Genomic DNA, 20,005 nt, shown 5'->3' on the forward strand with positions numbered 1-20,005 from the left:
GTACAAGCTGACTGTAAAGTTTATGTGAAATTGCAAAGGATATAGGAAAGCTAAAATGATCTTTAAAAAGGACAAAGTTGAAAGACTGAACTACCTGATTTCAAGATGTACTAAAATGGTATAGTCATCAAGACAGTGTGAAATTGGCATCAATAGATCAATGGAACAGAATAAAATCCATAAATAGACTCACATGTATACAGTTAATTGCTTTTCAACAAAGGTGCTAGGGAAATTCAATGGGAAAAAGGACAGTCATGTCAACAAATGTGACTGGAACAACTGGATATCGATATTAAAAGATTGTCATTATATATGACATTTGTAGTATATATTTATGATAGATTTCAATTTTGAGTCTATGTTATCCATGTCCTGGGAAATAAATTATGCATGTTACTGCTATGCTAGTTTTCTCCAACCACAGGAGTATTACTATTAAGTGAAACTTATTAAAGGCCTGCAATAACATTGAGTACACAAGGGCATCATTTAGAAAATAGTTTGAATTCATTAAATGATGCTTTATTCTCTGGATGGTGTAATAAAAATGGCCTTCTATTTTAGAATGTACTTAGACCCTCTACATTCCTAGTAAGAGAAATTTCTAATTTTATTTATGACCAGTGCTACATATTTGTGACACTCCTAGCTTGGGATGAAGGGGCAGGTGCTAAGACATTGCAAAAATAAATCTCATAAGCCAATAGCTGAATAGCTTGAAAGAGTTAATGGATCTGTTATTAATTTCTTTCTAAGGCTTCTTTTAGATACTGGAAGAATCGAGTTCACTCTGTGCCCTTCATGTATATGGGAGCTGGTATTATCATGACTAGTGGAGGTTAACAAAAAAGAGAAGTTCCTGCCTTAATAAACTGCAATGTAAATGTAATTAAGTTTTGAAAACTTTTTCGTACTACATATTGGGTTTTGAGAGAGGTTTCTTGAGGACAAAAGATCAAGCTATGATATGGTTCTAACTCCCAGATCCAGGAAGCTTTGTAATTGGGTAAGGCTTGATATGCCCCAAAGAGTTCTTGTTTTGGAAAAGGCCTATCGATTCTAGAGAGTCAAATTGCAGCTGGAGTAGCAGCACAGTGTCTTTCTTATTCTAATAATCCAAGAAAGTCTACCAAAGCTGGGACAATTGCTCCCACCAGGGAAGATAGGCTCTCTCTTTTAAAGAGTGCTAGAGACGCTCCATAAACTCTCTCTACCTCTTATTTTATTTCTTTCTATCTATTTCTATAGTGGTTTTTAAATTTAAAAAAATTTTTTGTAGCCTCTCTGTGCAGGCAGTGACACTGTCATTAATATAATGCTACTAGAAATGTTCAAGTTACAAGAGAGTTGATCAGATCACATTTCTGTTTAAATAACAGGTCTGAGGATACATTTTGAACACTGTCACTGCAGGTCACTTTCTAAACCCCCCGCTAATGTTACAAATCACCTCTTAGGCAGGATTATTTTCGCAAGTCAGTCATCTCAACCACTTTGTCTTTATTCTTAGTTCGCTATTTATTTATGGAGCATGTACCAAGGCCCAAGTTAAGTGCTTTACTTACCATTATCTAATATAATCCTTATGACACTCTCTCAAATAAATACATTTATTTCACCATCTTACAATTAACTTATTTTAGGACAGAGAGTTGGGTGGTGATTACTGAGCTCAGAGGGTGACGTCATCCTGATTTTACCCACATCCTAGGCATCTTTCTGTAACTCCCTGTGTATTTGTTATCACATGGTTGCCTACTCTAGGCAGAAAATCTGTACTAGGCAGCATGGGGCAAGATAAAGCAAAATACAAGAAACTGCCATGCCTTTGGCGTGCTTTTAATCTAGTTAAGATCTGGTGAAGCAGTTGTTTTTGACTTAAGATGCCCACTAGAATCATCTGTGGAACTTTGACAAATATGATGACAGAAATTCCGATTTGATTGGTCTGGGGTGAGGCCTGGGCATGAGGGTTTTTAAAACTCCCTAGTTGATTCTACTGTGCCCCCAAGGTTGGGAACAACCTAGTTTGAACGAAAAAAATGTACTCATAAAATAACATCAAAACCACTACAACGTGCAAAGTGATATATACTGAAATGTATTTTATTCCTTACATAATTCCACAAAGGATTTGATGTGGCTAAAAAAAAATCACTCGGTACAGAATGAGTTCCACTGAGTGGCACAAACTTTGAAGTACTTGTCAAATAGGCCATAGATGGTCTGGGACTGTGAAGTCAGCATAGAAATAATTCCAGTATGTTTTATTTCTCTGGTTTGGGTTTGCAAGGCAGCAGTAGCAGATATTAGAAGAAACAGTTCTTAGAACATAGTGATTGGTCCAGGTACTGTTTCTAGGTGGTTGATTGGTCCAAGAACTGTTTCTAGGCGGTTGATAGGTCTGGAAGCTGTTTCCAGGCTGTCTAGGCAGTAGATTGCCTTGTCTCCAAGGGTTACTCAATTTACCAAGTGATAACAGGTCTCCGAAGCTTGTGTGGAATGATAATTTTCCCCCATTACAAAACCTTATTGAAGAAAATATCAGTATTTTCAGGATGACTCACAGGCACATTGTACATTTCTTTGATCCAACTTTCCTCAGCATTACGAATTGCTCATAAGGCAGAAGCTTCCTAAATGATTTTTCTCACAAGTCGAGGAGTGCTGGAGCCATTCCATGAAAAATTTCCAGCTGTTAAAAGGGCAGCATTAAACTATTCAATACAGTTCAACTGTTGGACTATTTCCTGTCTTTCTTTCTCCTTCTCCGGAGCAGATGAAGCTGCTCTCAGTTTAATATCAGGAGGAAAAAAAGATGATGCAAGGCATGATGGCGTAATAATCATGTAAAAGAAACCAGAGAAAAATGGTAAAGTCACTAAAACTCTATAATCTTAATATTTAACTATTTTCATTTTTGCATATTTTTATTCTAACCTAAGGTCAATATTTGGATGATGATATATGTAAAATTTAAGATGTGACTGTCTAACCATATCGTTAAATGGTTCTACCAGTTTCTTTATTTTATAGTGGCTTACCAAATTCCTTTGAAAGTATGATCACATAACATGATTTCTGAGCAAAGTTTATATTATTAGCTTCAGGTTCAATGAATATTTTTGAGTGGCATACACATACGTGCTGGACATTCATTCTACATAATTATCTCATTTGAAAAAAAAAAAAGCTTATGGAGAGGCCACATTGTGGCATGCAGGATCTAGTCTAAGAACTGGAGATATGGTTGGGAAAAAATAGACAAAAATTCTCCTTCTCTAGTAGGGAAAGATAGGCAAGAACAATGCTGGCTGACACAGATGTTACTGTGCTCTTTTTGCTCTACACGTATGAACTCATTTCATTCTCTTAACAATCCTAAGAAGTAGGTACTATTGTCTCCTCTATTTCATAGGAGAAGAATCCAGTGTACAGAGAGGTTAAGTAACTTTCTGAAGGTCACACAGTGAGCATTAGGGTTGGGATCTGTGGCTCCACAGGCTGCACGCTTAACTGCTATGGTATTCTGTCTCTCTGTAATTGGCTCATTTCTACCTACTCTGTTGATGCAAGGAATAAGACATTTTCCTTTCCTTTCTCAAATATTTTCAATTTTTACTTCAAATATTTAATATTAATAAAGATATGGATAAGTAGTATTACTGACAGCACTTCAATTACAGGACACTCACTCTGTGCCTGGTACTTTACTTACCCAAGGAAAATAAGATGCAATGCTTGGTGTACTTGCAAAATGTTTGCTTCAAAATAAATGGTAGATATAGGTAGATAATATCTATAACCTCAAATTAGGAAGTTATGTAATGAAGTTATGTAGTTCACAGCATTCTCTGCACATTAGAATCATCTGGAGGGTTTTAAAATATACTGACACCTGAGTTCCAACTCCAGGGCCTCCATCTCAGTTGGTCTGGTATGGGTTAAAGCACTAGTGCTTAGCTAATATGGTAATCTACAAAGTGATAGAATGTTTAAAAGCCAGATACTTCAAATCATTGTCATTATTACAAGCACAGCTTTGAATCAAATTGACCTGGATGAAATCCCATGTCTGCCAGTCATTAGCTGTGTAGTTATGGCAAGTTTCTGTAGGGGAGGAATAATTTTCCTCTACTCTCTTAGGATCTCCAGCTGGGCTTAAGAACTAAACTGATATAAGACAGATTCATAGGACAAAAGCATACAAATTTTATTACATCTTTACACGTACTTGGGGGCCTTCACAAAAGAATGAAGACCTGAAATGACCAAAACATGAAGCTTTCATACTTTTAAGACAACAAAATAAATTTGTGAAGAAATGACAAGTCAAAGGGTTGTGGTTAGGGGCAGTTAATTGTGGGCAAGCAACTAGGAGATCTCTGAGGGGTAAACCAGTAGAAGGTCAGGGTTATTTCAGTAAGTGTGTTTCTATAGACCTGTATGTCAGTGTCAACTCCCAGTCTCTGGTGAGAAGGGCGTCCTTCTCTTCCTGGTACAGTGAGGGTACCTTTTTCACAGGAAACTTTATGGTTTATTTTTAGGTAGAAAAGGGTAGATCAGAGAGCTCTTCCTGCATCTGCTGTTTCGTAAGTACCTTCAGCTCAAAATAACCAATATGCCAAAGCAGCATATTTTGTGTGTGTGTGCGGGGGTGGGGGTTGGGGGTGGACATGTCCTGAACTCCATTTCTAAATCTCTCTAAGCTTTTCTTTCCTCATCTGTAAAATGGAAATAATATTTACCTCAGAGATGCTGCAAGAATTAAAGATAATATGTGTGAAAATCATTTTCACTTTCCTGGCACAAAGTGTGTGCCTAATTAATGCTTATTTTTATCCAGCCATGCAGTCATTCACCCAGCAAATACTTGCTGAGCACCTACCCTGTTCTGGGGATTCTTCTAGGTGCTGAGGAGAACAGACAAGGGTTTCACTCTCAAAGCAATACTTTGGATTTCTTTTTTTTTAGCATTAATAAAATGTTGTTTTAATCTCATGATACTTATATTACTCTACCTTGTAATAGGTTATCTGAACTTGGGATTCCATCCTTACCTGTCCTCAGAGACCTTACTCTACTTTGGAGTCCCCTCTTCTCTCCGCTGGCTCTTTATCATATTCATTTTAAATGTAATCAAAAATATTATCCATATTAAAAAAAATCCCTGAATCAAACCCTTTGGCTTTAAGTTACCCCACAATTACTGCTTTAGCTCCTTGCTCCTTTAGCTTCACTGGCAAGTATAGATATTGTCTGCAACCATTGTCTCTACTCTATATGTCTGCTTCATCCCTTCTCATTCACACTCCGGAGTACTGTAACCAGGCTTCTGTCTCCATTAGTCTACGGGTACTACTCTCAACAAGGCCACTCCCTTTCCTAAAGGGAATCCATATTTACCTCAGGATAAAGTTCAAAATCTTTCAAATGGCATATGGTCATTTTCCAGCCTTCTCTCCTCCCACACCCTTTTCTACCTATACCCCTCTCTGCTGCCCACTGCCCTCTCAACACACTGGACATTTCCACCCCACAGAACTGCTGTCGTTCCCCAGATGCCTGTTCTTCTATCTCCAGTCAATGGTGCTCTAGAGCCGGCGTTTATCCCGCTTGTGAGAGCCTGTGGTGCACATCTCGTCCCAATCTGTGATTATGATGTCATATTGGCAGCTTAAAGTCTGCCACAGTGGGAGTATTTATATCAAGGAAATTGGCAAAATCTACAAATTAGGGCATTTTTGCTTATCTCCAGAGAGATGGTTGTTAAACATTTACCACACACCATTGCCTCTAGGCCATTGCACATATGGTCCCCCTTCACCTCATCTTGGCTCAGTTTAAATGTCCCTTCCTCCTGGAAGCTTCTCCGGACTCTTCAGAATTGGGACAGATACCCTTCTCTGATTCTATGGTAATTTGGGCAGCCCCCCTTTGTGGCAGTTATTATACTGTTTTTTTTCTGTATCCTGTACTGGCCAATAAAATCCTGAGGTCAGGGGCCTTGTCTTGTTCATTGCCATTGTTCTCCATTTGGGACAGGGGATGGCACATAGCAAAGTGCTAAATCCTATTTTTAAATGAATCAATACACGACTAGTTGAAATAATAAACCTCCGTATTAAATAATAAGCTTTTTATGATTCAGCAGATCTTTGTATCTGCTGCATTTCTTCACACACAGTAAGCAATCAGTCGATATTTGAATAGAATAAATGGAATAGATTTGAGTGTACTTTATCTGAGCCTAAAACTAGGGCCCAGTTTAAGATACCCATTTTAGAAATGAGTTAATAACCTTTAAAGTTACAGTTCTATAGAATCCAAACCTGGAGTTTTGGAATATGTCACCAGAAACTTAAACATAATCAAAGTGTTTTCCCAGCCATCGACTAACCTCAATTTACTACTCATATTTCCTCATTTCTCTTAATAAAGTGATCCCAAGTTATCCCACTTCCTTCTTTCCTCTTCCTTTATCTGCAGCATGGACACACTTTTTTGCTCAGATTCATATACACAGTGAGCCACAGGGCAGAGTAGGAAAGTGTGGCGAGGTAAAAGGCGCTTGGGATTTAGAGTCAGGAGATATTGGCTGTGTTCTTGTCTGTCACAATCTTTCTGGAGCCTCTGTCTCTTCATCTGCTGTGCAGAAAATGATATCTTTCCTATCGAATTCACCAAATTTTTATAGGATGAAATGAGTTAGCATAGGTGAAAATGCTCTTCGAGCTCGTAAAGCACTACATTGAGTAAAAGCAAAAATCTCTCAGACAAATTGAACTTAAGCGCATGTGATAGTTTAATAATTCCCTAGCAAGCAGGTGAAATCTGCAAGGAGATAGAAGAATGTCCCAGTATGGAGAGACTATGAAAATCTGAGTGTTACTTATTTGGAAAACACCCTTTACCTGTTTCCTAGCACGTAATTAGATAAAGATTATGGTTTTGATGGCAAAGACATAAAACATTAGCTTCATATCAGATGTCACATAGGAGATAATCTGAGATTCCAGGTGTCTATCAATCAGGAATAAAAAACAATTGATCTAAGAAGCAAATGATAAGGCTATATTGGTGGCTAATTGGAATAACAAAGTTCTGTTCCCCAATAGGATCTAATAGGCTTTAATTAATCTAGAATTAATTAGAGATAGATCAGAGATAGATGAATATCAAGTAACAGGAGTTCCTTTCAAATAGACAGCTACTAGTGAGTATCTCAGACTGCAAGCATTGTTGCAGATACATGGTTTGCCCATTTCTTAGTTTTGGGACATACTTTCCCTTACATGTGTTAGTGATTAGCTTCCCACAATAGGAAGGCAGCCGGTGTGGTCTTCCAATCAGCAACAGGGGCATCACCCTCAAGCTTGTTAGAAATGTAGAACGTCAGGCCCAACCCAGACCTATTAAATCAGAATCTGCATTTTAATAAGAATCCAAGGAGTGAGTGCCTTTAATTTTAAGGTACACTGTCTTAGGAACCATCTAATTTTTTTTCAAGTGGAAAATTAAAAAATCAGGCCCTTAGCGGGTGTTTTTTTCCCCTCAAGGTTTAACACACATGGGTGGCAGAGCTTGGATTTGGAACGTTGGTTTCTTGCCTCTGATGGCGGGTTCCAGTGTCACACATTGCCTCACAGCCTCGTTCTTTAACCTCCTGGCTGTGATGCTTTAGGCAATTTACCAAATCTCTCTGAGCCTGTTTCCTCATTATAAAATGGAGATGATAGCAGTGTTTACTGCTTCACAGACTTGTGAAGATTAGCTCCAATTAGAAAATCTCTGAACACTTTGTACAAGGTAAGGCATAAGTCACATGTAACATTTTATTATTCTCAAACAAAAAGACAGACAATAGTCCACATAATTTAAACAGTAGGAGGACATTTTTTATGGCACACAGAAGCAGATAGTCACTTATATCTCTGTAAACCTTCATGCTTTGACAGTAATGCTTAGAAAGCAAACCTTTTTCTTTAATGTTTCATATTTTCCAATGAAGAAACTTACATAAACTGCACAGCAGAGGCACTCTGCCAGGCAGTTATTTAATCATCTTGTAGGCTGACGTCTGGTACTGTAAATTTGGTGAACTAGGGCCAAATTGAACCTTTGGAATAGGCACACACGTATGTAATTGAAGAACCTGACTCAGTGACCTACTTTCTTGGCTACCAAAACAAAAGGGGGTTGGATTGCCTGGGTTTTAGCTCCATCTAGTGGCCACACATGGTTCAGTTTTCGGCTGTAGAGAAAATAGGGCGAATTCAAGTTTTATCTTCTAACGCAAATACGTCCATCTTCTCACTATTCAGGAGAAATGATCCAATATATACACTTTTTTAAAAAAATTTTTAAATGTTGATGTATTTATTAAGATTTATTGTTTTAAAAAGATTGTAAGTTCGGCTATCAGATAAGGATGACGTCTAGTTGTGTTTTAATATTTTAAAGTAATTTGTTTTGCAATATATACACTTTTAATGCTGTTTTTTAATACTTAAAATAATAGGCTTAAGATTCTTGGAGCTGGTCGGAAAGTTGGAGACCTTCCTATTTAGAAAAGAAAGGCTGGAGTCATCTTTGATGCTTCCCTTATTTGATATGTACATTCTATCGTCAAGCCCCGCCCCTCCATTAATTTCTCAAAACACTAGGCCTGTGCAATAGGGTTTCCAGCCTCACAAAAGATACCCTCCCCTCCTCCTCCCTGACCCCCCCCTCCTCCAAAGATGCCTGCCCTGGGAGCAGTAGATGGCTGCTGGACCCCAGGGAGCTGTGTCAAGGATCAGTACAAGCTAAGTAAACAAGAGGGCAACCGTTCTTTGAGGGGAAGGTAGTCCAGCCTTTTCTTGGAGATGTGTTGTCTGAGCCCCCGGAACCAAATATAATTCTAGGCGTTTAAGTGAGGGTAGGAAGCCCCAAGAATGCCAGAGCTGGAATTTCCCACTGAAGGGCAGCAGAATATCCTTCTTTGGCGTAAGAATTAGTTTGAGCTGATTATTTTTGAGAAAAGCAGACACAGAGTAGGAGTTATTCTTCTGCAGGGAAATCTTCATTTATAAAAGAAATCTCCATTTGTGAGGAAGTTTCCCTCTCTGTACCACATAGAGAAGGACGACTCCAAAGCACCAGAGAATCTTATCAACAGAGAAGGCAGGGACTTAAATCTGCGTAACAAACTTTACCCTTAGCTATGTTTTTCCTGGTAACCTCGCATAACTGGCCTTCCCCCCAACATCTTTTTTTTGTTTTTAAATAAAGGTGGCATTTAAGATGGTGGGTTGGGCCATCTGGGGGAGTTACTCAGTTTCCCTGGATATCTCCCATCTATACATGAGTTATACATGTTAATAAACTAATGTTTTTTTCTCTTGTAAACTTATCTTTTATTACAGGGGTTCTCAGCGAAGAACTCAGAATGGTAGAGGGAAAATTACTTTTCCTTCCCCATACTACCTATTTAGCAGAAAGAGAATTCAGAATCAAGATTAAGTTGATTTACAGAAAATAAAGAGATGTAATATCCTTGCATGCAGGTTTATGGCTAGTGAAGAGGATCAGAGTTTGCGACCCAAAAATATGCCTTTTGGGATACTGATTATTTTAAGCTGGTTATTTTTGAGAAACAAAAGACTCAGAAAGAAACTTTGACACTCCCCCTTTACCTGCCCAAAGGAATTCAGATAGAAAAACCTGCTGCTGGAACGGAACCTTAGCATATTCACCGAAGGAGAAATCTAGCAAAGCCTGTTTGGTGGACTCCCCTCTGTGTCCCATTGTTTCTGGGTAGCCCAGGAAAAATTTGTTTACCATCTTTGTTCCTTTTCATCTACCTGTGAACTGCTCACCCTTGAAATCCTAGACCTCTACCCGCCTATCTCTAGTCCGGAATGGGCCTCAACAGCCCCATGCATCCTCGGGTTTCATATTCTTATGGAACCTCTGTATGCACTGTTAGAAAACTTCCGTGGTCAAAAGCTTCTCTGAAAGATTTTATTGAGCCAAATGCTATTCCAGAAATGGACCAGGTCCTGGGGTCTGAAGTCTAAACCACCAGCAGTTTGGCTAGATGCAGCAGGCGAGATGACCACCATCTTGGAGTTGATGGGACTCTTTTATACATTATGGTTTGGGGTAGGTAGATGTCAGTTGTTTTGAAAGAATTTATATAGGCTACAGATAAGGGGGTTGGAAAATGTGAAACTGGAGCAGTTCTAAGATAGGTGCATAGTCTATAAGGAAGAAATAATTACTGTTTTTGATTGGTGGTGGGCAACAGTCTGAAAGTTCATGCATAAGCAGGATGGTGGCATCTCGTGGTCACTGCAGGAGTTGAGTCAAAGCTCCAAAACACATCGGGCATGTGAGCAGTCTTTTGTTAGTTGGCCCACAGCTATTAATTGGTTAAAGACTCTTGTCTCTCTCACTCCCTGGCCCGCTGTAATTTAACATAGGACTTCTCAGAATTTTTCTCTTGTCAATACATACATAATAAATTTGGTCATTTTCTCCCGTTAATCTGTCTCGTGTTAATTTGATTATTAGTCCAGCCAGAAGAACTTAGAAAGATGGAAGGAGAATTATTCTTCCACCCCCACACCGGAGAATCAGATCTCTACGTGTAGAGCCTGTTCAGGGGTAGGTGTATATTTGTACCCCGGAACTGCAGTCATTTCATGTTGAGACCTTATTGGGAAATTGACGTAAATTTAATGAACAGGCCAGAAGACTGCAGTGCTTCTAATGCCGTGGAGGCCTATGTAAGCAAACCCAAATCGAAGCCTGTAAATACCTCTCGGTTGAGAAAATGCGGAGGACAACCAATCACAAACAGACGTCTAGACTTTCAACCAGAGCCAATCAAATAATTTCCTTTTAGCTTCCACACCTTCCCTATACTGTATGTCTTTCCCCCATCTCCTGTCCTCAGAATGCTCCTAACTTCTGGTTTGATGCTGCCTGGCTCCAATCGAGTTTTGCTCAGATAAACTCTTAACATTTTTAGTATGCCTCAATTTACCTTTTTAACAATGTGCAGACATGAATTTGGGCCTTTAGACGTCACTGAGGGAGTACCTGGAGCCTCGGAGGAGATGAGGTTTGAAAGCGTGCCACTGAGGACCTTACACGCTGCAAGCAGGTTCAGCATTGTGGGTAGAAAGAAGGACGAGAAGGTGAATTTGAGTTTTCTCACGATATTTTATTTTCTGTAGCTTCTAGCAGTATACAAAGAAAGGGAGGGGCATGGAAGGTGATTTTTAAGGCCTCTGTCTCAGTCTTTGACTTTCTGAAAAACTTCATGGCTCTCTGAAAAAGGAAGATAAATAGCAGCCAAATTCCCGGGATTCAGAAAAGCTTGGTTTCTGCGAGGTTGGGTATGACTCCAGGGTAAGGGTGGGTGTTATGGGTTGAATTATCCAAATAGATATGTTGAACTTCTAACCTCCAGTATTTGTGAACGTGACCTTATTTGGAAACAGGGTCTTTGCAGATGGAATCAAGTTAAAATGAGGTTATACTGGATTAGGGTAACCCTAACCCAATAAGACTAATGTTTTAGTATGAAGAGGGAAATCTGGACACAGCCGTGCATAGAGAGGAGAATGCCAGGTGAAGAAACAGACATGGGGTCATGTGAAGATGGAGGCAGAGGTTGGAACCAAGGAATGACTGGGGCTACCAGATGCTGGAAGACACAAGGAGCCTCCCTTAGAGGCTTTGGAAGGAGCATGACCCTGCCAACAGTTTGATTTCAAATTTCTAGCCTCCAGAACTGTGAGAGAATACATTTCTGTTGTTTTAAGCCACCCGGTTTGTGCCCTTTGTTATGGCAGACCTAAGACACTAACACAGTAGGGGGCCCTCTGATGGAAGATGAAGCTCTGGGTCTGAGGGCAGTTTCTGGGGTGCACTCCCAGCACCTGAGGACCAGAGACTCCTGGACACGGAGGACTATGGAGATCCTGGCAGATACTTGATTCTTGCCACCTGAACAGATACCTAACTGTTTCTTCCTTTGAAGACCTCAGTGCTCTTATAGGAAACAGTAATTTAGTGTTTGTGGCTGAATGTCTGAGTTCTTTAGAATAGGCTTTTGGGCACTAAAACACCAAGGGTGTATGTACCAGGTAAATTTAAAAGGGCTTGAGAAAAAATTGTCTGCATTTATAGTAGGGTTGAGGATTTTGGTACAGAGGACGCTGGCTCCAAGAGCTTGGGTTAGAACAGGGGCAGGTCCAGGTTTTGTGGGGCCTTGTATTTGTTTTCTTGAGCCGTGGTAAAGAAGTACCCAAAACTGAGAGGCTTAGAACAACATACATTTAATCTCAAAAGCATTATGCTAAGTGAAAAAAGTCAGACATAGAAGGCCACATGTTGTATGATTTTGTTTACATGTATTCTGGAAAAAGTAAAATTATAGGAACATGAGTCAGAGCAGTGGTGCCAGGACCTTGGAGTGGGGGAAGGAAACTGACTACAGTGGGGGTGTGAGGGAACATTTGGGGATTATACACTTTAACCATAAGTCATGAAACTGTATTATACATCAGTAAACTTGACTTAAAAAATATAAGATAAATTTCTTTTCAACATTTTCGGAGGCCAGAAGTCTGAAATCAAGGTGTAGGCAGGGCCATGCTCTCTCTGCAAAGAGAATTGGGCATCATTTAGGTAGGTTGGTGGGTAAGGAAACTGAGTCTTATTTTGTCCTGTCGGAACAAGTGACACTTTCACTACAAGCTCTCAGCAGATATAACAGCAGGACAGACCAGGCTCTAACTCAGGCTCGAATACTGACTCATACTGAAGAGGGTCCAGGCAGGCAGGGGCGGAGCTGCCCTGCAAGTTTCCCACCAACCCTTTAAAAATATATTACCCCAAACCGCCTGCTCTTGCACTTCAAGTAAGACCACTGGTGCTGGGAGCCAAGCTGCTACATTATAATTAATTTGCCATCACCCAGCTTTATATTTAATACTATTAGTCTGGTGCCTAAATAAAGTGTTACTACGGATGGTGTTTATAAAATGCTTCCAGTCCTCTCCGCTGCACTGGAAGGGAAAGCCCATGTGTTTGGTAAGGCAAAGGAAAACACCGCCACATAGTGGTGCTCCATCGGGCAGTTCCTGCCTTTGCCAGTTACACACGTCAATTAGTAACTTTCAGACATGGACCCTCTGAAACTCTCAAATACGCTTTGACACTTTGCTCCAGAAATGTACAAACGGAACTCTTAACAAATGTTTTTGGGTTAATTTCAGACACGTCATGGATCCTTAAAAGTACCTCCTTGAAGAGAAATTCCTCATTTCTGGTACTCCAATCGCTCCGCCCTCATTATTTCTCTAAAGCTTCTTCCCCAGATCCACGTCACGGAAAACTTCCCAAATTCCAAATCAAACTCATGATCCAGTCGGGACGCCAAGCTTGGCCGAAAAAGGGCGATCGGGCTCTGAAGTTGTGATAACGGCGGGAAGGCTCCTTCCTTCAGTAAACAGATGCCCTTAGGAAAGCTTCCTCTCGTTTTGGGGGGATTCCGTCAGCTGTCTGCGGGGCAAAGCAAATTCGCGTCACTCTGCCAACCCTGTAAGGGGGCAACTAGGCCGGCGCAAAGCTGCTCCCCAGCGCCCGGGGATCTGGGCATCTCAGAGCCAGAGAAAACCCGCCTCTTATTCGCCTAGGCCTTAACCCCTTCCTACCCCTCGGCGGAGCTTCCCTTTTCCCCTCTGACCTCGGAAAGAAGGGGGCGGGACTTTGGAGCGGAAGTAGCGGTGCATTGTGGGCTTGCCTAGAGCAGTGGAGTTGAGCCTGAATGAAAGTGGCGCGCAGCCCCTGACGTTATCCCGATCGGAGCGGCTGGAACTCGGACCTCCGGTGCGGAACGGATCGCGAGGAGGAGGCGGCGGAGGCGCGGCGAGCGTTGGCGGAGGGGCCGGCTCTGCGCGGCCCCAAGACATGGCTCACAACAAGATCCCGCCGCGGTGGCTCAACTGTCCGCGGCGCGGCCAGCCGGTGGCAGGTAACCCGGCGGGGGACGATCGAGCCTCCGTGCACTGGCGGGTCCCGGGGCGGGCCGTCTGCGGGGCGCAGCTGTCGGTGTTTGCGTGCCTGCTAGTGGCATTTCAGGACTGAGATGTGCTCGGTCCGATGAAGCTTCGTGGATGAGTGTTTGGGAACTTGGGCTGGAGAGGGTGGGTCAGTGGGTGGAGGCGCTTGTCAATATCTAGTAAGCCGAAGTGTTGTGGACGCGAACGTAGACGAGAGGTTTGTGTGGCAGGAGCTGAGGGCACAGGAGTACAGTGGGCAGTACTTTGAAGCTTAGTGAGAAGTTTGTGACTCTTTCAGGGGTCTCGGAAGGGGAAGGGACAAGTGTCGGTCTTGAGATGGAGCAGGGCTAAAGAAGAGGAGGGGCAGTGCCCTGTTGTGTAACAGATCGGCGAGAGACTGGAGTTTAAAACATTTGTTTAAATGACTTCTATTATTGTGGATATTTTCATCTTTATTGAGCGGAACACACAACAAACTTTAAAGTGTACAGTTTAATTTTGACTACTCACACATAGCTTATGAAACAACCCATGAAACCATCAACACAATCAAGACAGTAAACATAACCCATCACCTTACAAAGTGATGGGTTATGCTATTTTGTAATTCCTTTCTCATCCGGCAACCGCTGATCTGCTTTCTGTCACTATAGATTAATTTGCATTTTCTATGTATTTTTTCAGTAAATGGAAACGTTCGGTATGCACTCTTTTTGGGGGGTCTCTGGCAGCTTTCATTCATTCAGCTTTATTATTTTGAGATTTATCCATGTTCTTATATGCAGTTCATCCCTTTTTATTGCTGAGTGGTATTTCATTGTTATGGATACAGCATAATTTGTTTATTCATTCACTTGTTGATGGTCATTTGGGTTGTTTCCAGTTTTTGGTTATTACAAATTTACTTGTTGTATGCAATTCTTTATAGGGTCGTATGCTTTCATTTCTCTTGTGTAAATCTCTCGGATAGGAATGGATCATAAGATAGTGGACAACCTTGAAAAAACTGCCAAACTCTTTTCCAAAATCTTAACATTTTACATGTCCACCATCAATGTGTGATTGTTCTGTTTGCTCCATATAGTCTCCAACACTTAGTATGGTCAGTCTTTTTAGTTTTACCCACTGTAATAAGTGTTTAGTAATATTGTGGTTTGATGTTGAGCATTTTTTCAAGAGCTTCCTGGCAATTCACGTATCTTTAGTGAAGTGTTCAAATCTTTTCTTTTGCTGATTTTAAAATTGGGTTGTTTTATTTTTGAATTATTAGAGTTCTTTGTATATGAGGTATGATCAAAAGGTATGGTGCATGTTTAAATAAAAAAAATGTAGTACAGTAAAAGGCACATTGCCATTAATCCCCTTCAAAATACACCCCCTCACTTCGAACACACTTATCCCATTGTTCTTGCCGTTTTCTGAAGCAGTTCTGGAAGTCGTTTTTCGTGAGTGTCTTTACTTCATCCTCCATCAAGACATGCTCTGTGTCACACATCACTTTTGGTACGGCAATTTCTTTCAAATAAAAACATTACGGTGCATCCTCATCCACGTTACTCACCAAATCTGGCACTGTGGGACTTTTGGCTCCTCCCCAAAGTCAAAATGACCATGAAAGGTAAACGTTTTGAATCGATTCAGGACATTGCGGCATCCACGACAGCGCAACTAAAGAGACTCACGAAAGAGGACTTGCAGAACTGCTTCAGAAAGTGACAAGAACGATAGGATAAGTGTGTTCGGAGCGAGGAGGAGTATTTTGAAGGGGATTAATGGCAGTGTGTTTTTTACTGTAATAAATTTTTTAAATTTAAACATTCGTTATATTTTTTGAGCATGTAAATACAAGTCCTTTTTTGGACGTGTGCTTTTTCTAGAAGGTGTTTTGAAACAAAAATTAAAGGATTTTGTAGCGGGCTATGAGTACATATCTAAACTCTGTTTGTCTAGTTATATACAGTTGTTGGAAGAGGAGATTCTGTATGTCATTTTTTATTCAGGTTTTCTGATTCTTCTAGTCTGTCATCTTTTCTTCACATATTAGTTAATGAAGCCATGTAAATGACGGATAGAAATGTTACTGAAAGGTAATCTAAGAAGGTCTTAGGGTGAGGAAATCTTTTCCTTTGAAAAGATGAAAAATGAAATAATTTTCTTTATGTTGTTCTAACCATTTTTATATGCATTTTTACTTGTAATGAAAACAGTTATACTTGATAACCATTGTATTTTCTTCTTCAAATGAATTGATCACAGTTCTTTACATTTTCTTTATAAGTCTTACTCTCCAGCCATTTTGACTTTTTTCCTGGTTACCATCTGTAACTTAATACTGAATCCTTTCTTTTTATATGTGGTTTTCCCTATGGAGTTATGAAGAAACCTCTAAACTTAGATGTCTGGCTTCTTTTCTAGCCTAGAGCTTGTTTCCTGGATCCTTTCATTAGAGTAAACTGCTATACTGATTTGTGAGAAAAACAGAATCATAGAGAAGTTATTGTCAATGTGAATTTTTTTTTTTGAATTAGAAAAACAGTTTAAAAGATCAGAATTTTAATATGGTCTGCAGGATGGCAATGACATATTAGAATACTGATTTATTGCTAGATAAAAAATGGGACAAATACAGCACTGACTGGGGGTGGATAGCAGCGGGCAAGGTGCTGAGTTCCAGGCAGCTTTCTCCCTCTCTGAGAAATACAGCTGTATGCCCTCTGCTGGGAATGAAGGGTCAGGAATAAAAAGTTTTTCCTTTTTATTGTATTGGAATATTTTGGCCCCCAAAAGCTATATTCTTAATTATTGTCATTCAGTGAGTCACTACGCTCACCTGTTTGATTGATTGTGGTCTCTGGATGGAACTGCAGGCCTCTTGACAACTGGATCTTCACTAGTAATCAACAGTGCTTCAGCTTCTGATGCTTATTAGAAAGTAAAGTGAATGTAACCTAGAATTCTTGAAATTTGTTTGAGTTTCCCTTAACGTTTCTTCTGTCTGTGTCCTAGAAGCCTTCATGCCACCTTGTGTATTTTGGGAATGATGGGTTAGCAGTGTTTTATAACAGCAGAGCAAGAATTACTAGCTATATTCTTGCAAGCTTTAGTGAAAATTAAGGAATCACTCCCATTCCTTTTTTCTACCTCCCGTCTTTTTCCTCTTATTTTTTTTCTGATTATAAAAGTAATCCATGCTTACTGTATAATTTCTTTGATATTTTGCCTCTGTAGGAAAATATGTTAGGCCTGCTTAAATTACATTTTGTCATTGTAAACATTAGGATGCATTTTATTAATACTAGAAGTTCATCATTTTCTTGAATTAGAAAGATGGTACTAATTATGTATAATCTGTTCCATTATGAAGTCACCTTCTCTAATTAAACCAGGCTTCCAATGAGAGAGAGCTCCTGGAGATAGGGCCAAGCTTTATTTCTGAAAAAAAATTTTTTTCTCCTGAGTGATAGATTTCAAGTGGACTTCTCATTTTTTAATGGTCATTCAACATAACATTATTTTGTACTTACTATGTGTAAAGAATTTACTAGGAACTAACTGGGGATATAAGTATGAGACGGTCTTGTGGTAGTGATAGTGACTTTGAAGTCATTTTACTTAGCAAATATTTGAGTGTCTACTGTGTGCTACTCCGTGGGGCTGGGGTTATGATATAGTACCTCACCTTAAAGAGTACATAGTCTCGTGGGAGTAGCTACCCAACCATTTTAAACACAGTTCTGTTGTAATAAATGCAATAGTGACTCTTACAGAGTATTATGGGATGCCAGAGATAATGAATCTAATTCTTTGTCTGAGGTTGGGGAAGAGGAGATGAGGAAGAAGGGGAACGCTCCCCAGAGGAGCTGATGCATGAATTATCTTGAATAAATAGAAGTTTGCTAGATAGCTAGTTGGAGAGAGTCTAATGGGTCATGAATCTTCTAACATACCGTGTTATTTACTTATTTGTTATGTTTATTGTTGACTGTTTATATTTCCCCATAGAATGTAAGCTCAACTGGGGCAGGGATTTTTTTCTTTTTTTTTCTTTACACTAGTGTATTTCACATACCTAGAACAATGCCTGGTACATAATAGGCACTCATTAAATCTCTCTCAAATAAACTAAATGAAGTATAATAATCTAGGTGAGATAATGGTAGAGTTGGTGAGAAGTGGTCAGAGTCCGGATATATTTTGAAGACAGAGGTGATAGGGTTTGCTAATGGATTGGATGTTCGGTGTGTGAAAAAAAGAGGCGTCAAGGATAACTCTAAAGGTTTTGGCCTGAGTTGCTAAAAAAAATGGTGTTACTGTTTGCTGTGACAGGGAAGACCATGAGGGGGAAGCTTTTGGAGTGTGAATATTGGAAGCTCAGATTTGCATATGTGTGTTAGACATCAAGTAGAGACTAAGTCAGGGAGGCAGTTTGATATGCGTCTAGAGTTAAGGGAGAGGTTTGGGCTGTAGGCAGACATTTGTGAGGCATCTGCACATTGACGGCTTTTGAAGCTATGAGGCCAGATGAGACTCCAGGGGAGAGAGTGTGGGTAGAGAGGAGGCCTAAGGACAGAGCCTTGGGACAAAACACAGATGCGTTGGGGAGATGTGGAGGAGCCAGTAAAGGAGACGGAGAAGGAGAGGCCAGAGAGAGAAGAAAAGCAGGAGCATGTAGTGTCCTGGAAGGCAAGGGGAAAAAGGAGACGCAAGGCCTCCCTCTTGATTTAAAAAGTGATCAGTTGTTTGAGAACAAAGTTGTTTGAGAATTGACCAGTGGATTTAGCAGTGTGGAGGTTATTGGTGACCTTGAGTGGTTTTATAGAAAATAAAAACTTTAAAAATTATCTGTTTATGAAATTTAGGTTAAAGCCTCTGGACAGATGTTAAGATTTCACTCAGATATTTTACTCAGATATTTCACTCAGATATATTATTCTATTCTTAGATAGATATTTATTCTTATTGATTTTATTGCATTTTAAAATATAAATCAGTTAAAACAGGTGATTTAAAAATTGATTCTATAAGGTAATTTCTCCTGTGTTTACACTGTGATTCAGGAAAAATGGCCAAAAAGGTCAGTCAGTGTTGCTGAAATTATAATCACTGATAGTTGTTTGGAGAGTGATTTTGGTTAGCACGCTTCTCAGCGTGCTCCTTATCCTGAGATGTAGATAAGGTCCACAAGATGGAGAAAGTTCCAAGCTCATATTAAAGAGGTATAATTGGGAATTTTGAAAAATTGATTTAATTCACTCCATTATCAATTTTCTAGTACCATATCTTTAAAGGCTTTAAGGCAGTAACTTTTTAATGTACTGGTTTAGAACTTAAGAGTCTTTATGGGAGTCCATTCATTACCTGGTAATTTCTCTTTTGCTATTATATTTGACTGTCAATTTCTAGAATTTATGTTGTCCTTAAAAATTCCAAAGCAGAATTTTTAAAAAGTATAGTTTAGATTGAGAGTGCTTCATGAACAGTTTATTTAAAACATTTTAAGAAAGTGATTTTGAGAACTGCTAATTATAGAGTTTTAACCTGGATTTTTTTTTTTTTTTAAATGAAAATTGTTCCTCATCTTCATGTTGTTTAGGAAGATTCTTACCTCTGAAGACAATGTTAGGACCAAGATACGATAGTCAAGTTGCTGAAGAAAATCGGTTCCATCCCAGTATGCTCTCAAATTATCTAAAGAGTCTGAAGGTAAGAAACAAAACATTTTGATACCAATTTAATGCGCTTTATCCCTCTCTTGTTCTTCAGGTGGCTTTTTTTTTTTTTAAAAAAAACAAACTTTTTATTTTGAAATACTGCCAAAATTGTGCACAGAGTTTTATGAACCCTCCCCCAGTTTTTCCCGTTAGGCATCTTATATAATTGTAGGACAGTATCAAAAGCAGGAAGTTGATATTTCTACAGGACTGGTGACTAGGTCGCAGACC

The 20,005-nt window shown here is 39.7% G+C and overlaps 1 protein-coding gene and 1 long non-coding RNA gene across 3 annotated transcripts in view; one reads left to right on the plus strand and one right to left on the minus strand.

Annotated features, from left to right (window-relative positions):
- Positions 1–2,093: 2,093 nt before the first annotated feature.
- LOC141571683 (uncharacterized) lies at positions 2,094–13,460 on the minus strand. The gene is made up of 3 exons (XR_012496667.2): positions 13,303–13,460; positions 11,036–11,145; positions 2,094–2,788 (listed from the first exon to the last, which is right to left on the minus strand). It is a non-coding gene; the product is annotated as an uncharacterized LOC141571683 (long non-coding RNA).
- A 285-nt stretch (positions 13,461–13,745) lies between these two features.
- The window catches only part of RNGTT (RNA guanylyltransferase and 5'-phosphatase), a 241,250-nt gene continuing 234,990 nt past the window's right edge, over positions 13,746–20,005 (plus strand). For both annotated transcript variants that reach the window (XM_019743290.3, XM_019743291.3), the window contains exons 1-2: positions 13,746–14,035; positions 19,657–19,766. In XM_019743290.3, the coding sequence (XP_019598849.2) occupies positions 13,972–14,035; positions 19,657–19,766 (174 nt within the window). In that variant the 5' untranslated portion in view covers positions 13,746–13,971. The remainder of the gene's footprint in view (positions 14,036–19,656; positions 19,767–20,005) is intronic.

This window comes from Rhinolophus sinicus, chromosome 2 (assembly GCF_057876585.1).
Source record: "Rhinolophus sinicus isolate RSI-liver-muscle chromosome 2, RSI-T2T, whole genome shotgun sequence".
In the NCBI taxonomy this organism is placed as follows: domain Eukaryota; kingdom Metazoa; phylum Chordata; class Mammalia; order Chiroptera; family Rhinolophidae; genus Rhinolophus; species Rhinolophus sinicus.